The sequence below is a fragment of the Nansenia antarctica genome (assembly GCF_963989245.1).
Source record: "Nansenia antarctica genome assembly, chromosome: 4".
In the NCBI taxonomy this organism is placed as follows: Eukaryota; Metazoa; Chordata; class Actinopteri; order Argentiniformes; family Microstomatidae; genus Nansenia; species Nansenia antarctica.
In genome coordinates this window covers 63,935,561-63,954,618 of record NC_137689.1, presented here as the reverse complement: position 1 = coordinate 63,954,618, position 19,058 = coordinate 63,935,561, and the positions used below count along the sequence as shown (strand labels likewise).

At 40.3% G+C, this 19,058-nt stretch overlaps 2 protein-coding genes across 2 annotated transcripts in view; both read right to left on the bottom strand.

Annotated features, from left to right (window-relative positions):
- Positions 1-1,582: 1,582 nt before the first annotated feature.
- On the bottom strand, positions 1,583-5,391 carry dpm2 (dolichyl-phosphate mannosyltransferase subunit 2, regulatory). The gene is made up of 4 exons (XM_080528015.1): positions 5,366-5,391; positions 4,183-4,272; positions 3,872-3,974; positions 1,583-2,960 (listed from the first exon to the last, which is right to left on the bottom strand). The coding sequence occupies exons 1-4, from the start codon at positions 5,366-5,368 to the stop codon at positions 2,905-2,907; spliced, it is 252 nt and encodes an 83-aa protein (XP_080384141.1). The 5' UTR covers positions 5,369-5,391; the 3' UTR covers positions 1,583-2,904.
- A 12,207-nt stretch (positions 5,392-17,598) lies between these two features.
- LOC308154924 (early estrogen-induced gene 1 protein-like) overlaps positions 17,599-19,058 on the bottom strand; it is a gene marked incomplete at both ends in the record, with an annotated part of 28,198 nt that continues 26,738 nt past the window's right edge. Inside the window, 5 exons of the mRNA XM_080528143.1 lie at positions 17,599-17,644; positions 17,769-17,838; positions 18,053-18,174; positions 18,323-18,536; positions 18,890-18,994. Of these exons, the coding sequence (XP_080384269.1) occupies positions 17,599-17,644; positions 17,769-17,838; positions 18,053-18,174; positions 18,323-18,536; positions 18,890-18,994 (557 nt within the window). The remainder of the gene's footprint in view (positions 17,645-17,768; positions 17,839-18,052; positions 18,175-18,322; positions 18,537-18,889; positions 18,995-19,058) is intronic.

The following is a 19,058-nucleotide window of genomic DNA, read 5'->3' as shown; positions in this document are numbered from 1 at the left end:
TTATTCCGATCCCTCCTGTCCGCACTCTGTAGTTGGAGAGATCAGCGCATTCTTTGCGTCCTCGGCTGACATTGACAATCCGTTCATTCACAGTGAATGATGCGGTGATGAAACAACACTGACACTGAGAGGAAGTGCACAATGCTGCACCAGAGAGCCAACCTCGTCGCCTCACAAATTAAGGCCATACGGCTTGCAATTAGTGTAATGTAGGCCTATTTGAAATAAGAACAAAACTAAGACATCACTTAAAGTTCTAAAGTCAGGACTGTACTGAGATTAAAAATATAAATAAATAAAATAATCTCTCTTGAGTTTCCGTTAACCTTTGGACAAAACTATTTAGAGAAATCACATCATGTTATTCGGAACGGGCGTTTACACTTTTCAAGAGACGCCTACCGAAGAACTGGTACCTCATACCCAATAACCACATGTCATTGTCTCTTGTGTTTGTTTTTGTATGTTTTTTTTGTTTATTTATTTGTTTGTATCCTATGTATTGCAGGGCATCTCCTCACATGGATAATTGACTAGTTAATGATGACCAGGGTCCAGTCAGTGGGTAAGATGAGAACCTGCATTATAGTAAAGTAAACACAAAAGTAATCACAATAATTCACATTTAGGAAGAGTCAATCAGTTCACTGAGCCTGTATATCAACCTTAAATAAGGTTAGGGTTATATAAGGCTCAGTAAACTGATTGACCATTCCTAAATGTGAATTATTGTGATTGTGATTGTGAAACAAACACAAGACATAATTTAATCCAGAACATGAACACTCCTCTGCATTGGTTTTGCATATGAAAATGTCATCTCTTATATACAGTATTTAACAGTTCTCTGTTATCAATATAAACCATTATGTAATGACCACAAATGACCTTTTAACATTAAAGGGGCAATCTGGGATTTAAACTTTCCATCACTTTTTTGGTAAACAACTGAAGGATGGGAATGGAGAAATGTAACCCCTCTCAAATTCAGACAGAGCTATGCAAGGACTGACCATCCATGAGACCACAGTTACAGTAGAGTTTTAACCATGTTTTGCAACTATACAGTGGTTGTTTAAGCAATAACACACTCAAGGGTGTGCTATATGATCGACCATCACAACCGTTCCGAAATCCTATAGGAAATAATAAAAATGTATTATATTTGTATAGTATTGTATTGGTGTATACGGTACCTATATGGCTAGAATGCTTCTCAGCCAATAACAATGCTTGATTTGATCCACCCGTAAAACAAGCTTATATTTTGTGTTCTGATGGGATAAGATAGATTATTAACTAAGATCATCAGCATATAAGGTATATATATATATATAAGGTATATTCTTCAATAATCAATGGCTTTATATCATTAATTCCAAAAATGATGTACCAATAGATTAAATGTACCAACCCCAGATTGCCCCTTTTGACATTTCCAGTCTAGGAGCCTGGTATAACAACCATTCAAAGTAGGCATGAGTTCCATCTTATACATCCGAGCACCAATAATGTCCGCCAATAGTGGCCTTTTATAGAAATATCTCTATCGGCCCGTTCTTCCAACAATGCACCGATACATCCTGTGCAAAGGATGCCTCATATAGCAAAATCATAGAAAATCAGTGTAATTAGGTTTATCCAGAGAATAAAAAAAATGTACACAAATGTTTTTTTAAAAAATATATAAATAAACCTTGTTTATTAGTGTTTGCTGTTACTGAAGTGGCTGAATTTAGCAAAGTAAGATTAGCTCTTTGGACTGCAGTCAATTAGCACAGTGGAGGGGGGAGGGGGAGGGCTGGAATAAACAATAAACAATTAATGGATATAACCTGGCAACCAAAAAGTGCAGGGGGGGCATTCTAACAGTATGTTTTAATAATGCTTTTCATAATTCCCATTTGGCATAGTATTAGTGACTGCACATAAAATAAATACATCTTGCTCTATTTTCAATGGAGATCATTTCAGGTTATTGAGATTTAGATTTTTTTTGCATAATTAGTGTTACGAGCATTTTGTAGACATTGTTTTCTTTTGAAAAAGGTGCTAAAAAGGAATTGTAAACATACATACTAGTGTTGATGACATAGTCATGGGAGAGTGAACATTTTTTTTTCTTCTTATGGCTCTAAACTCCAAAAGTTTGGATTTGAAATCAAACAATTACTTAGTTATTTGATTTCAAAAAGTTACGTAATTGTTTGATTTCAAATCCAAACTTTTGGAGTTTAGAGCAGAAAAAATATAAAAAATGTCATGGTCCCATTAGTCACAAGGGGACTGTATATCGGTGACCAATGCATTTTTCCTCCCCATAAATCTGCATCAGACCCAAAAAATGCAGTATTGGTCAGGCTCCCATCTTGACAACCCATGTTTTTTTAGATGGGGACTGAAAACTGAATTGAACATTTGGTTCGAAAACGGGGAAGCTTCTGGCAGCTACTAGACGACACTTTACAAAGACAAGCAAATCAAAACTACCCCAAAACCAGGGGTTATCTACTGATGACCAAATACAGTAACAGTGCATACTTATTAATTGATACATTTCATCCGTAGCACAGAGAGAACACTCCTTAAGGACAAAACTAGCATCCATGTACTAAAAATATAATATTTGTGGATATTCACATGGAAAGTCTGATGGGCCATGAGGGTAAATGGGTGGGGAGAAGATGAGTGTGGTAGCTGAGTCAGTCTTGTGGTCACATTTGTTGTCACGGGAAAAAATATTTTCATCAACCCGTCTCGCAGTCCACAGACATCATGGTGTATTCTGAAGGAATGTTGGGATGGATTTGGAACCAGGGAGGTTGCAGGGAAGCTAAGCATAGCATCAACACTAGCTCTACATCCTGGTTCATCGAACCTTGTCTCTCTGGATTTGTCAGTCTCTTAGTCCACCTTCTTGGGTTTGCTGTTCTTCCAGGTGACCACAGCGATAAACGTACCTGAGGAGGAGGGAGGCTCTGGGGTTACTCCGTTTAAGCACTCTTATCAGGGAGCAATGCTTGCATCATTTCTAGTCCCCTTATTTAAAACATATAAATATACCTGGATGTTGTCATATTTCCCAATGAGTGGGCCTGGTCACACATAATCTCATATTGTTTGCAGGTCTTTCTGTATACTGAAATGATTGCCTAAATAAACATTTCTGGACCTGAATCTAAAAGTGAGCCACTGATGGACAGTACAAAATAAATATTCTATTGATTATGGCAGAATTTGCATGAGGATTATATTGTGATGCTCTCTGTTCGATATTACAGACACAGATTCTGTAAATGGGAATCTACATCGGCTTTCCCCTTCTGTGCATCTGGGTCAGAGCTAAATGGCAGTAATTTCAGCTCCTTCGTCCGGGAGAGCTAGGTGGCCTTGCAAGGAGGGGTTGAGATTTTTTAAATCAATCTTGGTAGCGAAAAATAAACTGCCTTTGTTTAACATGTGCCACCATGATGCACTTTGACAGTTTACAATTCAGAAATTAACTTCTAAGCAGTAAAATAATCATACAGAGGAACAAGAGCAAAATATGGGAATTTTGTTGATTTCAGTGAGAACTGTGAAAGGCAGATAAGTACAGTATCGAAACAAGTTCTGACTGTAGCACTAGACGGGGCTCTGTCAAATGTTGCAAATTAAGTACGAAAATAAACGTTTAATAACATTTGGAAGTCCAGTCCATTGTGAGATGGGGAATATACATCATTTACACAATAAAAATGTTGTAATATGATTTAAAAATATTTTCTGAGGAAATATCTGTAGGTTGGAGTGCACCAGGGTGAGTCAAGAGGGGCTGAGGGAAGGCAGAAAGAAATACACAGCCACGGTTGTGTGACAGTGATCCACTCACCTACGCAGAGGAGCAGTATAAATGCTGCAATTCCGGGCAAAATGACAGAGTACTCCCGCGGAAGAAAATACATGTGGATGATATGGTCAGTATCGACGAAGGGCTGGAAAACATTTAAATAATGTAAGTCAAGTCACATCTGTTAATTTACAACAGACATTTCTACAAAACAACCAAATGATCAACCATTGCATTAGACTCTAGGTAGGGCCAAGATTTTCTTCTGACCACTTTATCTGGTCAGGAAAAAGTCTGGGCCCTATTCATGGACAGTTTGTTTGACATTCTAAATGTCTAGGCTCTAAACCTACCAAAATGATGACCCAAATGGTGTAGTATGTAAACAACAGTAAGCTGAAGCCCACTAGGCCCATGCCAACGGCTTGGTCGGTCCCTGTAGCCTAAAAAAGAAAGAAAAAATAACACTTATGTTAGAAAAGTAACTAAATTAAAAGACAACAAATAATCTCTCCATATGAATCATTAGCTTTGTGCCACCATCTATATGGCAATTGAATGTGAAGGGCTGCACTCTGACCTCAGAGGCTCAGCCTTTGATTCATTATAACAACCTGTCTGACACTATTTATGCACTTTATTGTAGTGGGTTGATGTGTGCGTGTGTATGAATGAATGAATGGTCTTTATTGTCATTGATATAGTACAGGTACCAAACAACGAAATTTGGGAAGGGGGGGCTCCCCTGGTGCTAGGGGGAAAAAAAAGAGAGAAAAAAGAAGGGAAAAGAGCTGGTTTACATAAATAAAGGCTATGTACACTATACTATACAAATAAAACACTGTGCTGTACTCTATGCTATGCTATACCTATTCTAACATTTCCTATCTCTGAACCTTATGTACCCGAGGGTTGTCATATTGCACATGTATGTATGCATGTATGTATGTATGTATGTATGTATGTATGTATGTATGTATGTATGTATGTTAACTAACTGTGCATTTTGGAATAGAATGTACTGTTATGTGACTTGCATGTATGCCTGGTTAATTGTCCGTATGTGCCTGACATTACAAACGTGGTTCCTTCTGGAAAAACGAGGCTATTTTAATCCTAATGATTCGAAGCTGACCATGTCAGGGCTAGGTGATTCACTGAACCAAGGAAGGAAGCAAGCAAATGCAATTGGAACTACCCATGTGACTGTGTATTACGAGAGGATACATACACAGGGTAGTTTGCATCGTCTTTGCTATTTGCTCACTGTAAAGGGGGTCAGTATTAGATGGTCACATTGGAAAGAAATTGACCATAAACTACAAGTACTCTAGGCTGGTTAGCTAGCTAGCTAGGTTTTAGATATTAGCTAGCCAGCTCCACTCGTCTCAGGCTCTGAGAGATAATCGTCAATAATCAAATAAGTTGATATAGTAAGAGAAAATAACAATACAACATAGTACAGAGAAATAATTTGAAATCAAACGAAATAGCGGCATTCTTTTAGTTAGGTTAGCTACAGGTGCATATTCTCACCATTATCTGACGTGTTGTTTCCTTGTTTCCGGATGTTAATTGTCTTTTTTCTTGGGATTTGTAGTTTTACATCGCCTGCCTGGCGGGCCCGCTGCAAAAGCTAGTTGCTACTTGTAGTTCTCCCCAAAAAGACAATTCCTAATGCAATTTAAATTAATTAGGATCAGAGTCAGTATTGTTCCTGGTCAAATTAGGTCGATTCCAGCGTGACTTTTGGACATTGATTTTTATATAGGCAGATAACAGGCTTCTCAAAATAATTATAAATGAATGAATGATGAATGAATGAATGAATGGTCTTTATTGTCATTGATATAGTACAGGTACCAAACAACGAAATTTGGGAGGGGGGGCCCCCCTGGTGCTAGGAAAAAATAAAATAAAAACAAGAAGGGAAAAGAGCTGGTTTACATAAATAAAGGCTATGTACACTATCCACTATACTATACTATACAAATAAAACACTGTGCTGTACTCTATGCTATGCTATACCTATTCTAACATTTCCTATTCTCTGAACCTTATGTACCCTAGGGTTGTCATATTGCACATAGTGTTATTGCACATTCATTTAAAGTGTAAAATAATAATAATGCACAGAATCTGAATCAATTACGCAATCAATTACACCAGGGGTTAACAACTATTTTCACATTCCAGCAGTACAGTCCTTGAACACTTTTTTGAACAATCATGGTGGTGCTCGTTTGACCCTTTGAGGACTGGCTGCGCTTGTCTTGTCTGACATGATAATGTCTGTGTTGTTCAGTTGTTGTTGTTGTTGTTGTTGTTGTTGTTGTTGTTGTTGTTGGTGTGTGTGTGTGTGTGTGTGTGTGTGTGTGTGTGTGTGCGTCAAAGTCTAATACACTGTCCTGACCCCTCGTGTTTCCTCCTGTGTCACTTTTAGTCAGTTTGCTCTGTATTTCTTTACAAGCGTGGTGTTCCTTGTGTGGTATGGTGTTGTGTGGTATGGTGTTAAGTGGTGTGGTGTTGAGTGGTGTGCTGGACTGGACGACCCTGTCTTCCTGTAGGAGTACTGTGTCACCCATGCCGACCTCTCCCATGCCATCGCCCATGACCACCCATGCCACTCTGCTCTTCGGCGTGCATCCACAGCTTGGATGTGCCTTTTTGCTCTGCGTCTGGATCACATACCTCCAGATCTCTGCATCTGGATCACATACCTCCAGATCTCTGCATCTGGATCACATACCTCCAGATCTCCAGATCTGTGTGACTGGATCACATACCTCCAGAACTGTGTGTCTGGATTACATACCTCCAGAACTGTGTGTGTCTGGAGTACATACCTCCAGAACTGTGTGTCTGGATCACATACCTCCAGAACTGCTTGTTTCCAACATAGTCCTCCATTAGAAGTCTCACCCTGGGCCATTGTTGTAATGTTAGGGACTAGAACTGCTAGAATGTATAACTTATGAAACCACTCAATACAGTGGTGAACATCCAGTAGCATAGATAACACTGAGATGGAAACCATGTGTAGAACAATTCTAGGATCTTACCAGGAGGTCCAAACAGATCAGGGTTGCGATGGAGATGTGTTTGTCTTTTATCTTCAAACAGGAGGGACAGTTAAGTTACAAGTTGTCCTTGTAATTGCTTTGGTCAAATGCAAAAATACTTGTTATAGTAATATAGTCGACCACAATGTATTGCACAATTTTGTGATTTACAGCGTCAGTCAGTTTTGACGAGTTGACAGCCCAGTAATGTTTGATGTTGAGAGCATAGTATATATATTTATTTGATGGTCAGTCCTTGTATTGCATCCATAGCTCCGTCTATGCATTTTAGTGATGTTGTTCAGCTCCATCCATCCACTGCATTGTTGTTGTGTTGTTGTTGTTGTTGTTGTTGTTGTTTGAATACCAGATTGCCCCTTTAATAAAAGAGTGTGTGTGGTGTGTGGAGAGGGCGTGTGGTTCTCCAGCTGCACAGCCGCAGAGAGGAATGCGCTACAGAGAGTCGTGAGATCGGCCCAGAAGATCACCGGCGCCCCCCTCCCCTCTCTGGAAGAGCTGTACAACACACGCTGCCTCAGGAAGGCCTCCAAGATCTCCAGAGACCCATCCCACCCTGGGTACGAACACTTTGCTCGGCTGCCCTCGGACAGGCGGTTCAGGACCATGTTCGCAAGGACAAACAGACTGAAGCTCAGCTTCTACCCCAGGGCCATTCAGGCCCTGAACACAGCAAAGACCTAGGTTCTAGGCCCTGGACAATCTAGCCAATTTGATGGCAGCTACTAGATTGAAATCAAGTGCAATACTGAAACACAACTGTGAACATTTCAAACCTGCAAACTGCGACACTTTAAATGAATGTGCAATAACACTATGTGCAATATGACAACCCTCGGGTACATAAGGTTCAGAGATAGGAAATGTTAGAATAGGTATAGCATAGCATAGAGTACAGCACAGTGTTTTATTTGTATAGTATAGTATAGTGGATAGTGTACATAGCCCTTATTTATGTAAACCAGCTCTTTTCCCTTCTTGTTTTTTTTCCTAGCACCAGGGGAGCCCCCCCTCCCAAATGTCGTTGTTTGGTACCTGTACTATATCAATGACAATAAAGACCATTCATTCATTCATTCGTATAGGAAGCATAATGCAGAGTTTAATTTCAGTCTGTGTAAGTGTTTGCCAGCATTGTGATAAAAACAAAACAAAAACAGGAATGAGAGATTAATGACAATTTTTATTACAGTAAGCACCAGGGGGGTATTCCATCAACGTCACTAAAGGAAAATTGAGTGTGTGGTTAATGGGGTAGTGTGTGAGTTTATGGTTAATGGGGTAGTGTGTGAGTTTATGGTTAATGGGGTAGTGTGTGAGTGTGGAGTTAATGTGGTAGTTTGTGGTTAATGAGGTAGTGTGTGAGTGTGGAGTTAATGAGGTAGTGTGTGAGTTTATGGTTAATGAGGTAGTGTGTGAGTGTGTGGTTAATGGGGTAGTGTGTGAGTGTGTTGTTAATGGGGTAGTGTGTGAGTGTGTGGTAAATGTGGTAGTGTGTGAGTGTGTGGTTAATGGGGTAGTGTGTGAGTGTGTGGTTAATGAGGTAGTGTGTGAGTGTGTGGTTAATGGGGTAGTGTGTGAGTGTGTGGTTAATGAGGTAGTGTGTGAGTGTGTGGTTAATGAGGTAGTGTGTGAGTGTGTGGTTAATGGGGTAGTGTGTGAGTGTGTGGTTAATGAGGTAGTGTGTGAGTGTGTGGTTAATGAGGTAGTGTGTGAGTGTGTGGTTAATGAGGTAGTGTGTGAGTGTGTGGTTAATGAGGTAGTGTGTGAGTGTGTGGTTAATGAGGTAGTGTGTGAGTGTGTGGTTAATGAGGTAGTGTGTGAGTGTGTGGTTAATGAGGTAGTGTGCGAGTTTATGGTTAATGGGGTAGTGTGGAGTTAATGGGGTAGTGTGTGAGTTTATGGTTAATGAGGTAGTGTGTGAGTGTGTGGTTAATGAGGTAGTGTGTGAGTGTGTGGTTAATGGGGTAGTGTGTGAGTTTATGGTTAATGAGGTAGTGTGTGAGTGTGTGGTTAATGGGGTAGTGTGTGAGTTTATGGTTAATGGGGTAGTGTGTGAGTGTGTGGTTAATGGGGTAGTGTGTGAGTGTGTGGTTAATGGGGTAGTGTGTGAGTGTGTGGTTAATGGGGTAGTGTGTGAGTTTATGGTTAATGGGGTAGTGTGTGAGTGTGTGGTTAATGAGGTAGTGTGTGAGTTTATGGTTAATGGGGTAGTGTGTGAGTGTGTGGTTAATGAGGTAGTGTGTGAGTTTATGGTTAATGAGGTAGTGTGTGAGTGTGTGGTTAATGGGGTAGTGTGTGAGTGTGTGGTTAATGAGGTAGTGTGTGAGTGTGTGGTTAATGAGGTAGTGTGTGAGTGTGTGGTTAATGAGGTAGTGTGTGAGTTTATGGTTAATGGGGTAGTGTGTGAGTGTGTGGTTAATGGGGTAGTGTGTGAGTGTGTGGTTAATGAGGTAGTGTGTGAGTTTATGGTTAATGTGGTAGTGTGTGAGTGTGGAGTTAATGGGGTAGTGTGTGATACTAGTGTTTTGATACTAGATACAAAATAGAACCTGTTTGTATGAAGTGTATAGTGGGGTGGTACAGCTGTATGAGGTGTTGTCTCAGGGATTTGGAGAGGAAAAAAACTAAGGGATCTTGGGACGGCAGGAGGAAAAGGAAAACATACGAGGATGAAGAAGATAATAATAATACTTTTTAATTTAATTTAAGAAGACAAACATGACAAACAAACATGACAGATCAGAATGTGTAGATGCTGGCAGTCCAAACTTCAGTGACAGTCCCAAACTGACAATCTGAGAAAAATAACAGAAAAAGGAAAGTGAGAGAGGGTTTGCCATTACACACACTGAATACCTCAAAAAGTTCTGTTTCATACACTCTGTTTCATACATTTGATTAAAAAAATTAAGAACATGTTTGTTGATGCCTGTTTGAAATGTGTTGATGCCTGTTTGAAATGTGTATCCTACTACCTCGTCTTCCCTGTGTGGACTATTTCTCACCTCAACTTTCTTTTCTCCCAGATTGTCATCTTCCGCTTTGGAAACAAAGCCGCCTCTGGGTCCTCCTGAAGGTCCTCTGTGAAATATATCCCACGCGCCATCCATTCAAGTCTCTGGTCTTTATGGTGGGCAGCCCACTTCTCATAGCGGTCCACCTCCTTCTGCCTCTTGGCACTTTTCTCCTGGGCTTTTTTCTCCTGGAACTTATTCCAGCGCTCCTCTGTCTTCTGTCTCTTCTTCTCCGCCTCTACGAGCTCCTCCCTCTTCTCCTGCTCTCGCTGGGCACGGGTGCGCAGCGTGTGTATGGCTAAGGAGCCTATGCCCCCAGCCATGGCGCCTGACAGAGAAAAGGACAATATGTGGTACTACGTTTAGAATAGAATAGAACATTAAGCTCTACTGTATCTAACAAAAGACTTCTTTTTTTAAAGAAATTGCTACAGTAATTGTCTGGGCTTACCGTTGAAGTACATCTCGTGCCCCTCCTCCTTCTCTCTCTTTAAGGTCCTCTCCATCTTCTTGAGGTTGTGCTCCTTCCACTTCTGGTTACCCAAGTTGAATATTCTTCTACGGAGGCTCTTTTCTTTCTTCTGAATGGGACTCCCCTTATGTGTCTCCATGTCATTCTGTTCTTCATCTCTCTCTTTCTCTTGTGTTTTCTTTTTCTCATCCTCCATTTGTCTTGCCCTGGATTGCTCTTCCAACTGTTCTTGTCCTCTCTCATCCAGTATCTGTTCTTGTCCTCTCTCATCCAGTATCTGTTCTTGTCCTCTCTCATCCAGTATCTGTTCTTGTCCAGCCCACTTCTCATAGCGGTCCACCTCCTTCTGCCTCTTGGCACTTTTCTCCTGGGCTTTTTTCTCCTGGAACTTATTCCAGCGCTCCTCTGTCTTCTGTCTCTTCTTCTCCGCCTCTACGAGCTCCTCCCTCTTCTCCTGCTCTCGCTGGGCACGGGTGCGCAGCGTGTGTATGGCTAAGGAGCCCATGCCCCCAGCCATGGCGCCTGACAGAGAAAAGGACAATATGGTACTACGTTTAGAATAGAATAGAACATTAAGCTCTACTGTATCTAACAAAATACTTATTTTTTTAAAGAAATTGCTACAGTAATTGTCTGGGCTTACCGTTGAAGTACATCTCGTGCCCCTCCTCCTTCTCTCTCTTTAAGGTCCTCTCCATCTTCTTGAGGTTGTGCTCCTTCCACTTCTGGTTACCCAAGTTGAATATTCTTCTACAGAGGCTCTTTTCTTTCTTCTGAATGGGACTCCCCTTATGTGTCTCCATGTCATTCTGTTCTTCATCTCTCTCTTTCTCTTGTGTTTTCTTTTTCTCATCCTCCATTTGTCTTGCCCTGGATTGCTCTTCCAACTGTTTCACCAGTGCGATTTGTTGCTCCTCCTCTTTATGGATTCTCTCTCTCTCTAACTGTCTTTCTTGTCTTGCCCTGGATTGCTTCTCCAACAGTTTCACCAGTGCGAGTTGTTGCCCGTCCTCTTTATGGATTCTCTCTCTCTCTAACTGTTTTTCTTTTTCTAGCACTTTTCTCGCTTTCTTCTGCTGTTCTTGTTCTCTCTCATCCAGTATCTGTTCTTGTCCTCTCTCATCCAGTATCTGTTCTTGTCCTCTCTCATCCAGTATCTGTTCTTGTCCTCTCTCATCATCCAGCATGATGACACTCACTGTCAGCTTACGTCTCTGTCTTCTCTCATTAGATGTTTCCACAAACGTATCAAGCCCCCAAGCTTTCAAAGGATACTTATTTGGAGCCGACATCTTTCCTGTTATCCTTGAATAAACAATAAGCAGGGCATCACATTATGTCCACAAATGGCTTACTGTTTTCTAAGTCTGACATACAATAATGGTGTCTGAGAACAGAAAGTATCTTTACATTCAATGCAAAACAGTACATATACAGAAAAGAGAAAATGTATAAGTAGTGTTTGCATTCGTAATGACGAATTGGTTGAAATAATAGTAGGCCTCATTGGGAAGTCATACTGATTACGTTGTCGTCGTCGTCGTCGTCCCCACACACACACACACAATCTTTCATTTTAATTATTCTACTCTGTATGTCTCCTGTGACTGAAGTTCAGAAACCCTGTTTTATATGACACGTGTTTGACTACAATTAAAATGCACCGTTCGCAAGGCATAGTATTTTTGCAGCTCATAACATTGTATACACCGTATTGATGAACAGCAAGTATCTTTACAATTCATTAACATACATTCAACTTGACTCAAGTGTCCGTCTGTAGGCTACACCACGCAACAGCATCCTTCAAGACAATTCATAAAGATTCGTAATATGTAATCTGCTTGTTAATGTGTTTATCAGAAATATCGAGAGTAAAACATAACTTACCAACAACGCTGAAGTATTCAAGTCAGTCTCTATACCAATTATCTTCTTAACCAAAACCAATGAATTCCGAGATTGCACAGGCTGCACACAGTAGAACTACTTAGCCTACTGATAGAATCATACCGATTGAACATCTTTGGATAATAATATCGAACGTTTGGAAACACTATTCATCTGTGATGTCACACCCATGGTTACATACATAATTTAAATAATAATTTAATAATAATAATAATAATAATACATACATGTAACTATGGAGCCGTAGAGGTCTTACCGCGTCAAATATGCAAATTATATATTAGTTCTGGCCAAACGAATAATCTCATGTTTTTATCTTACTACCACAAGAAGGAGTCAAATTATTGTCACTGATGTTATAATTATCTTGTGGGATGCATGCTTTTTGTGAATAAATGCACAAGTGCATAAATTATATAAAAAAACCAGCAACATAAAAAGTACAAAAAACAACAGTTTAAAGATGCCCAACAACAACTTTATTTCCCCAAAATACTACATTTACACTGCTCCAATAGCATTTACAATCTAGAATAGGAAACATTCAAATGTGTATACAAATATACTGTAGCTCCAATTCATCACATCACAGTGCTGTGTAGTCCAATATGATAGGATCAATCCATCTTCTGAATTTTTGTTGGGAGATCAGGAAACTTTGGAGCAATGCCATTATGTGTGTGTAAAATAAATATCAAGATAATTCTGGAAAATCTGAAAAATAGATCCATTTCAATAATCTTCTATTGATAAAATAAGTAAACGGCATTGTTTTTTATAATAGAAATCTGTTTTATATATCTATCAATATTCTTATTATCAGTCAAAATCACGAGTTTGAGTTTTGGACTTATATGTGCATAGATTAAATCTCTTTACAAAGACAAAAAAGGAATTAAAGGGATAAACCCCCCAAATTATAAGGAAATTACATTGACTTGCCTTGTAAGCAGTCTACTGACAAGGACTGAGTACATCCACTGGGTTGATTGGGTTTGTTAATGTAGACTGCCACCATTTTGTGAATATTAGTACTGCGTTTTCTATAAAAAACAATAAAAGTCATCTATCCGGTGTACTTTGGGATGGCTTGGGTTACAGGATTGCACGTTTCCCCTGTCCATAGACTGCTTTCAGGGTAAGGAGACAAATAAGTAATTTTAGAATTTGGGATAAATCATCTAATGATACGAAATCTGTACAATGTTAAGTCAAGTTAGTTGACCAGGTCGTAAATGCCAGACAAGGTTTTGTAGGGGGGCATATTGTAGCATTTCTGGTCCCCATTCAATTATGTTTCCCATTGTGATGTTTATCTAAACACGTGTAGGACATTCAATGGTAATTTGCCATTATCAAAACTGCTTTTCCAAAAGTATTATATTATATTGTATGTCTTTTATTGTGATTTTAATCTGATCACAAGCCCACAGAGCTGAAGAATGTCACAAAAGTCTGATGTGAGTTTGTAATGAAACTTAAAAAGTTTAGCAGGTTTTTCTCTGTAGTTGAACATCAAAAGTGGTTTACTCAGTCTTTGAGAGACCTACTGGTATAGCACCAGGTAGGCAAGTTATGTTACCAACAAAAAGGAGGCAATATCATAGTAATACTATGACAAGAACCTTATGAAGTGTCAACGCTTCAAAGAAACCTTGCCCTCAATATTGGTGGTAAATTACAATTTCAAAAGTGCAGAGAAACAACCATTGGGCTCCATTCATAACAGCAGAACGTCACGTTTAGACAAAGATATACTATTCTGTTAGAAAATCACAGGTTAAAAACAGTCAAGTAAGTAGGAAAACAGAACAAAACATACAGTATAACAACAAGTCCTCTTGTACAAAACAGTAGCAGGAGAATCACAATGAATACATCTTTAGTGTATAGATAGACTGTATGCTGTTTACTAGAAGTTCAATATTTCACTAAAGAAGAGCACAGGTTTTTCAATACATTTCAACTGCATAGTAAAAAAAAAAACAGCCAGCTGGTTTGAAAATATAAACAAAGAAAAAAAAATCATGAAGACTAACATAACATAAAATGATAACCATTAGTGTGATGAAGTGGAAGAGGCAGAGAAAAAGACACAAGATATTCAGTGTTTTACAGAGGGTCTACATCAAAGCATTTGATAAAGTAGAAGTGAATGGTCCATATATGAATCAGATTAACAAATTAAACATATGTATGCATATTAGTTGACTTTAAGCTTATGCATTCAATGGTTCCTTTTGTGCAACAACATACACACATATGCACAGTACCACCTACTACAACAACGATTACATTTAAAGAATGAAATACAGAACAACAGGCACATTTGCAAAACAACAACAGGCACATTTGCAACAGCACAAATGGTACTGTTTCCTTTTTTATCCAGTCTGGACATTTTCACTTTAAGGCTGAAATAATAGAACCAGGTTTGAAATGGGGTGTAATTCTTTTTTCAAATGTTGTCTTTAAGTATTTAGTTCTAGGTTACAAGTCCAACAAATCAATCATATCAAATATTTCTCTGTACTCAAATGAATGAATGACCAAATCACAACCTTCAGTATGCCATCACGTCTGAGGTGATTTGAGGCCCTTTGTTAGGAAGCCATGTCTAGCAACTAAAGCTCACACATATGCACAGTGTCTCAAAATGTTGGTGAAACCGGGAACAAGTCGCCAACCAATCAAAATGTTCAGACTTTTATTCAGAACATTTTAAAATAAATGTCAGCGTTATTGAAAATCAATTACACACTCGCTAGTCAAGCCAAAACATTGCAATGCAATTGATTCGGTGAGTAATCCCCTACACTAACTAGGTAGTAGTGGGGATTACTCACCAAATCCATTGCATTGCAATGTTTTGGTTTGACTAGCGAGGATATCATTGATTTTCAACAACGCTGGAATTTTCAGAATAAAAGTCTGAACGGTCTGTTGGTTGGCGACTTGTTCCCGGTTTCACCAGATGCTGTCACATGGTCAACTAACTTGACTTCTGTGTTTGAATATAAAAATGTCCAGAACTGGGCAAGTAAAGATTCTATTGCACACAGAGAGGGGGGGATCTCCCCTTTTTGTTTGAGAGGCATATCAACAGAGAAGAAGACAAGTAGAAAAACACAGACTATGCATTCGATCCCTTGCTGAGAATTTTCAGATCAACTGAAAGTAGCATTTCAAGGGACTGAGAAACAGAAGACAGGTGAGTGGCAAGCTCTTAAAGCTCTCAAAAGTGAATACACACACACACACACACACACACACACACACACACACACACACACACACAGTTGTTCATTTGAGAGTGAGAATAGAAAAACTCTATTGTCAACAAGTGCACACCAGGTAGGTGCTTTGTGCAACTTGAAAGCAGCTGAATGACACAGAATGCAATGTTCTCCTCACATATCCAAAACCTGGGGGAGCACATGAATAGAAAAGCTACAGGAAAAAGGTTTCGAAACAATTAACAGTTGTATAGCTTTCTGATTAATACAACAAAGTAGTTATCAATTGACTATAGTGTGTAAAACCACCAAATCTACACAACCTAAACATGACCAATCAAAGCCCATCTTGTAGCCAGCTAACATCTGATGGGACATTGAGAAGTGATGAAACGTCAACATTTGGACAGTTCACATAGTCAAGCAATAATCAAGTTAGCCTGCTAACTTTTGTAAATATCCTGAAACTACTTTCAGTGTGTCCCCATTGAAACCAGTGACCAGGTTTAACAAACGACACACTTGTTCAGACCACATAACCCAGTCATTTTCATCATGGTGTTAATGATCTTAGAAAACATTGAAAATTGTTTTAATTTAAACTCGGAAAAAAGTAGAAAATTGAAGTTGGAAATGTTTAGCTGACAGACTCCTCCATTCCACTTGGCTTCTCTACACGACTACTTTCAATATGAACTTTCTGTAGGCCTAAAGTTGCAGCCGTCCTGTACAGGCCCATAGTAACTGGGTTGGATTAACTCACTAACTGCCAAAGAATTCCGGAACACTCACCACCTAGAGTGCCAAGCGTTTTATAATGTATGCTTTTTTTGGGCCCTCTAGAATGTTGACAATTCAGGCAAATGTATTAACCCAAACCTGGCACTAAGCGAGTTAAATAGGCCACATCCTTGAATCGGGACAGAAACCATGGCACATGGCGCCAGAAAAGGATGATAGAAACAGTAGGGTCAAAGAAAGGTGACAGTTGAGTGACGGCTAAGGGTTAACAACAGTACATGGACATCCGCCGTCAGGATCTACCGAGGCGCTCGACAGACACTAACCAGCCACTAAAAATAAAAACACAAAGAAAGTGTATTTTCCTACGTTCACAGTGACTTTCACTACTTTCATGCCTGCTGGTGACTAGGAGGCTGTTATCCTACTTAGAGCAGACACATCGTACACCATCCAGGAAGTACATGAGGTTGCCTATGACCAGCCATAGGTGCAACCCCGTCTCTTGCACTGATCTGTTGCCAACATTATCTGTTGTCATGTTACACATGTACTATTTATTTAGTCTATAATTGCATGACTCCTGAAGCATGGGCTCTTTGGGCTACGCAGTAACTCCGACTCCAGGTCAGATACTGTGTTTGGAATCTAAAGGGTAGCTAGGGGTCATACACATACAACAGTTCACATTTAACACCGCGTCTAAGGCCATGGTGCCGGTTCAATTCGTCCATTCTTCAGTGGTTTGCAATGTCTATCCTGACATAAGGACACATAATTTGAATTGGTATGCCTGATTAACCAATTGATTGACGATCATTATCATACACAAACACAAACACAAACAAAAACATATATGTAGTACACAGTATAACCACAGAGTAAAATATTATATTTTCCAAATCAGATTTTTTTTTGTGTGTGACGAGCCTTTTCTTATTTTTCAGTGTTTAACTACAACTCCCACAATGCAATGGTTTCCCATTTAGATTTCAAGTAGTTTGCACACTTGCACTCTCTCAGATCAAAGCAAAAATATAAAAGCTCCCACCACCTTTAGGTAAATAGCTGATTAAATATCTGATTAACAGGATTAACTCTGTGGTATTGTGTCCATTGAAGATAGGCTTACAAACGCACACTCACAACCACAAACGCACACTCACAACCACAAAACGATAACAGTTAAAAACATGGACACTCAAGGACTCTTCAGTGTCCCTCATGTCTCTCTTCCCACCATCTCAAGGAGGGAGAGATGGAGTGATGGATGGAGAGAGAGCCGGAGAGATGTGTGTCAACATCATCAGTGCTAATGGCTCTCAATCACCACAGGCTCAAAGACCCCTGCTGACATCCTACAGGAAATGGGAGAAAAGAGGACATGTAGAACATGATTTCACATCATCGTTAAGTACAATATTTCATACACATAATATACAAACAATCATACACACACACACATACAGTAAAAGCTCTTACCTGTTCCCGAGGTGTACTCCACTGAGTGCTGTAGTGCCATCCTTGCTAACAAACAGTCTCAAGTTGCTGTCTGTGTGTGAAAGACAAGAACGCAAGACAAGAAAGAGACAGAGGAAAAAAAGAATTGCAAAGCGTGGGAGTGAAGGAGGAGAAAAGAGAAGCGAGGGAGAACATTATTCTATATTATATTATCGTTTTCCACATCAACACAATTGTCGCATTCATTCTGAACCGTTGTTGCCATCACTACCACAAAAAAAGGTGTATTTGGCATCTCCTCGCACCTTCTTTATTGCTGACGTCAGCAAAGTTCTGGCTCTGGAGGATCTTCTCCACGATGTCGTCGGCGTCGATACGGGTGTCATCCACCCGGGTGGGGTGACTCTCTACGGAGTCCTTCTTTCTCCTGTTAGGTCACGAAAGAGTTTCACTACAAGTCTGACCCTCTGAGGCCACCGCCGTCCTAAGCAGCCATGATGTGACAACAACAACATGATGTAATGTCGAGGCTAGTCAGTGATATTCAGAAGGCAAAAAGATGTTTGAATCCTTGCCTGGAGGGTCTGTTAGAGAGCAGGACCAGACGTGGGGGTCGAGGAGGCCTCTCTGGCTTGCTGGCTGACTCTCCCTGGTGGTCAGTGGTGGTGGGGGTGGAAGGGGGCTGGGTGGGGGTGGTGACCCCCCAGGAGGTGCTGCTGCTAGTGGAGGCGTTGCGGCGGTGGGTGAGGTCGGTCAGGCTGGAGGAGCGGGAGTGCTCTGTGCTGTAGCCTGGAGGAGGAGAGAGGAGGACACATCGCCAATGGAAATAAGTCTCAATCTTCAGTGTGTGTCATTTGATGATTATATTCATGCCTGTGCTCCATTGTGTGTTGTTCAAATGGTCAGATAAACTAAATAGTCAATGGGGATCGGGATGGACACACACAATGACCTTGCACCCATTCAGCATACAGTACCTATTTGTGCACATGTATTCTCTCACACACACTGATGCGCAAACATACACACGCACGCACACACTTTCGCACGCAGGCACGCAGGCACGCAGGCACGCAGGCAATGGGCTAATCGCAGTCCTGACAAGCCATCACTGTGCTTCGAACAACCCAAATGACACTGACCTGATATCTTGCTCTGCTGACTCGCGTAGCTGGAGTTGCGTGAGTGGCCTGTGTGGAAGACCTCGTCTGGGCTGGACAGACCCTGCTCCAACTCCTCAGGCAGACCTAGAGCAGCAACACACAGAGAGGCAGGGGAGCATGCAAGGGGCACATGGTTAGGATCGACAAG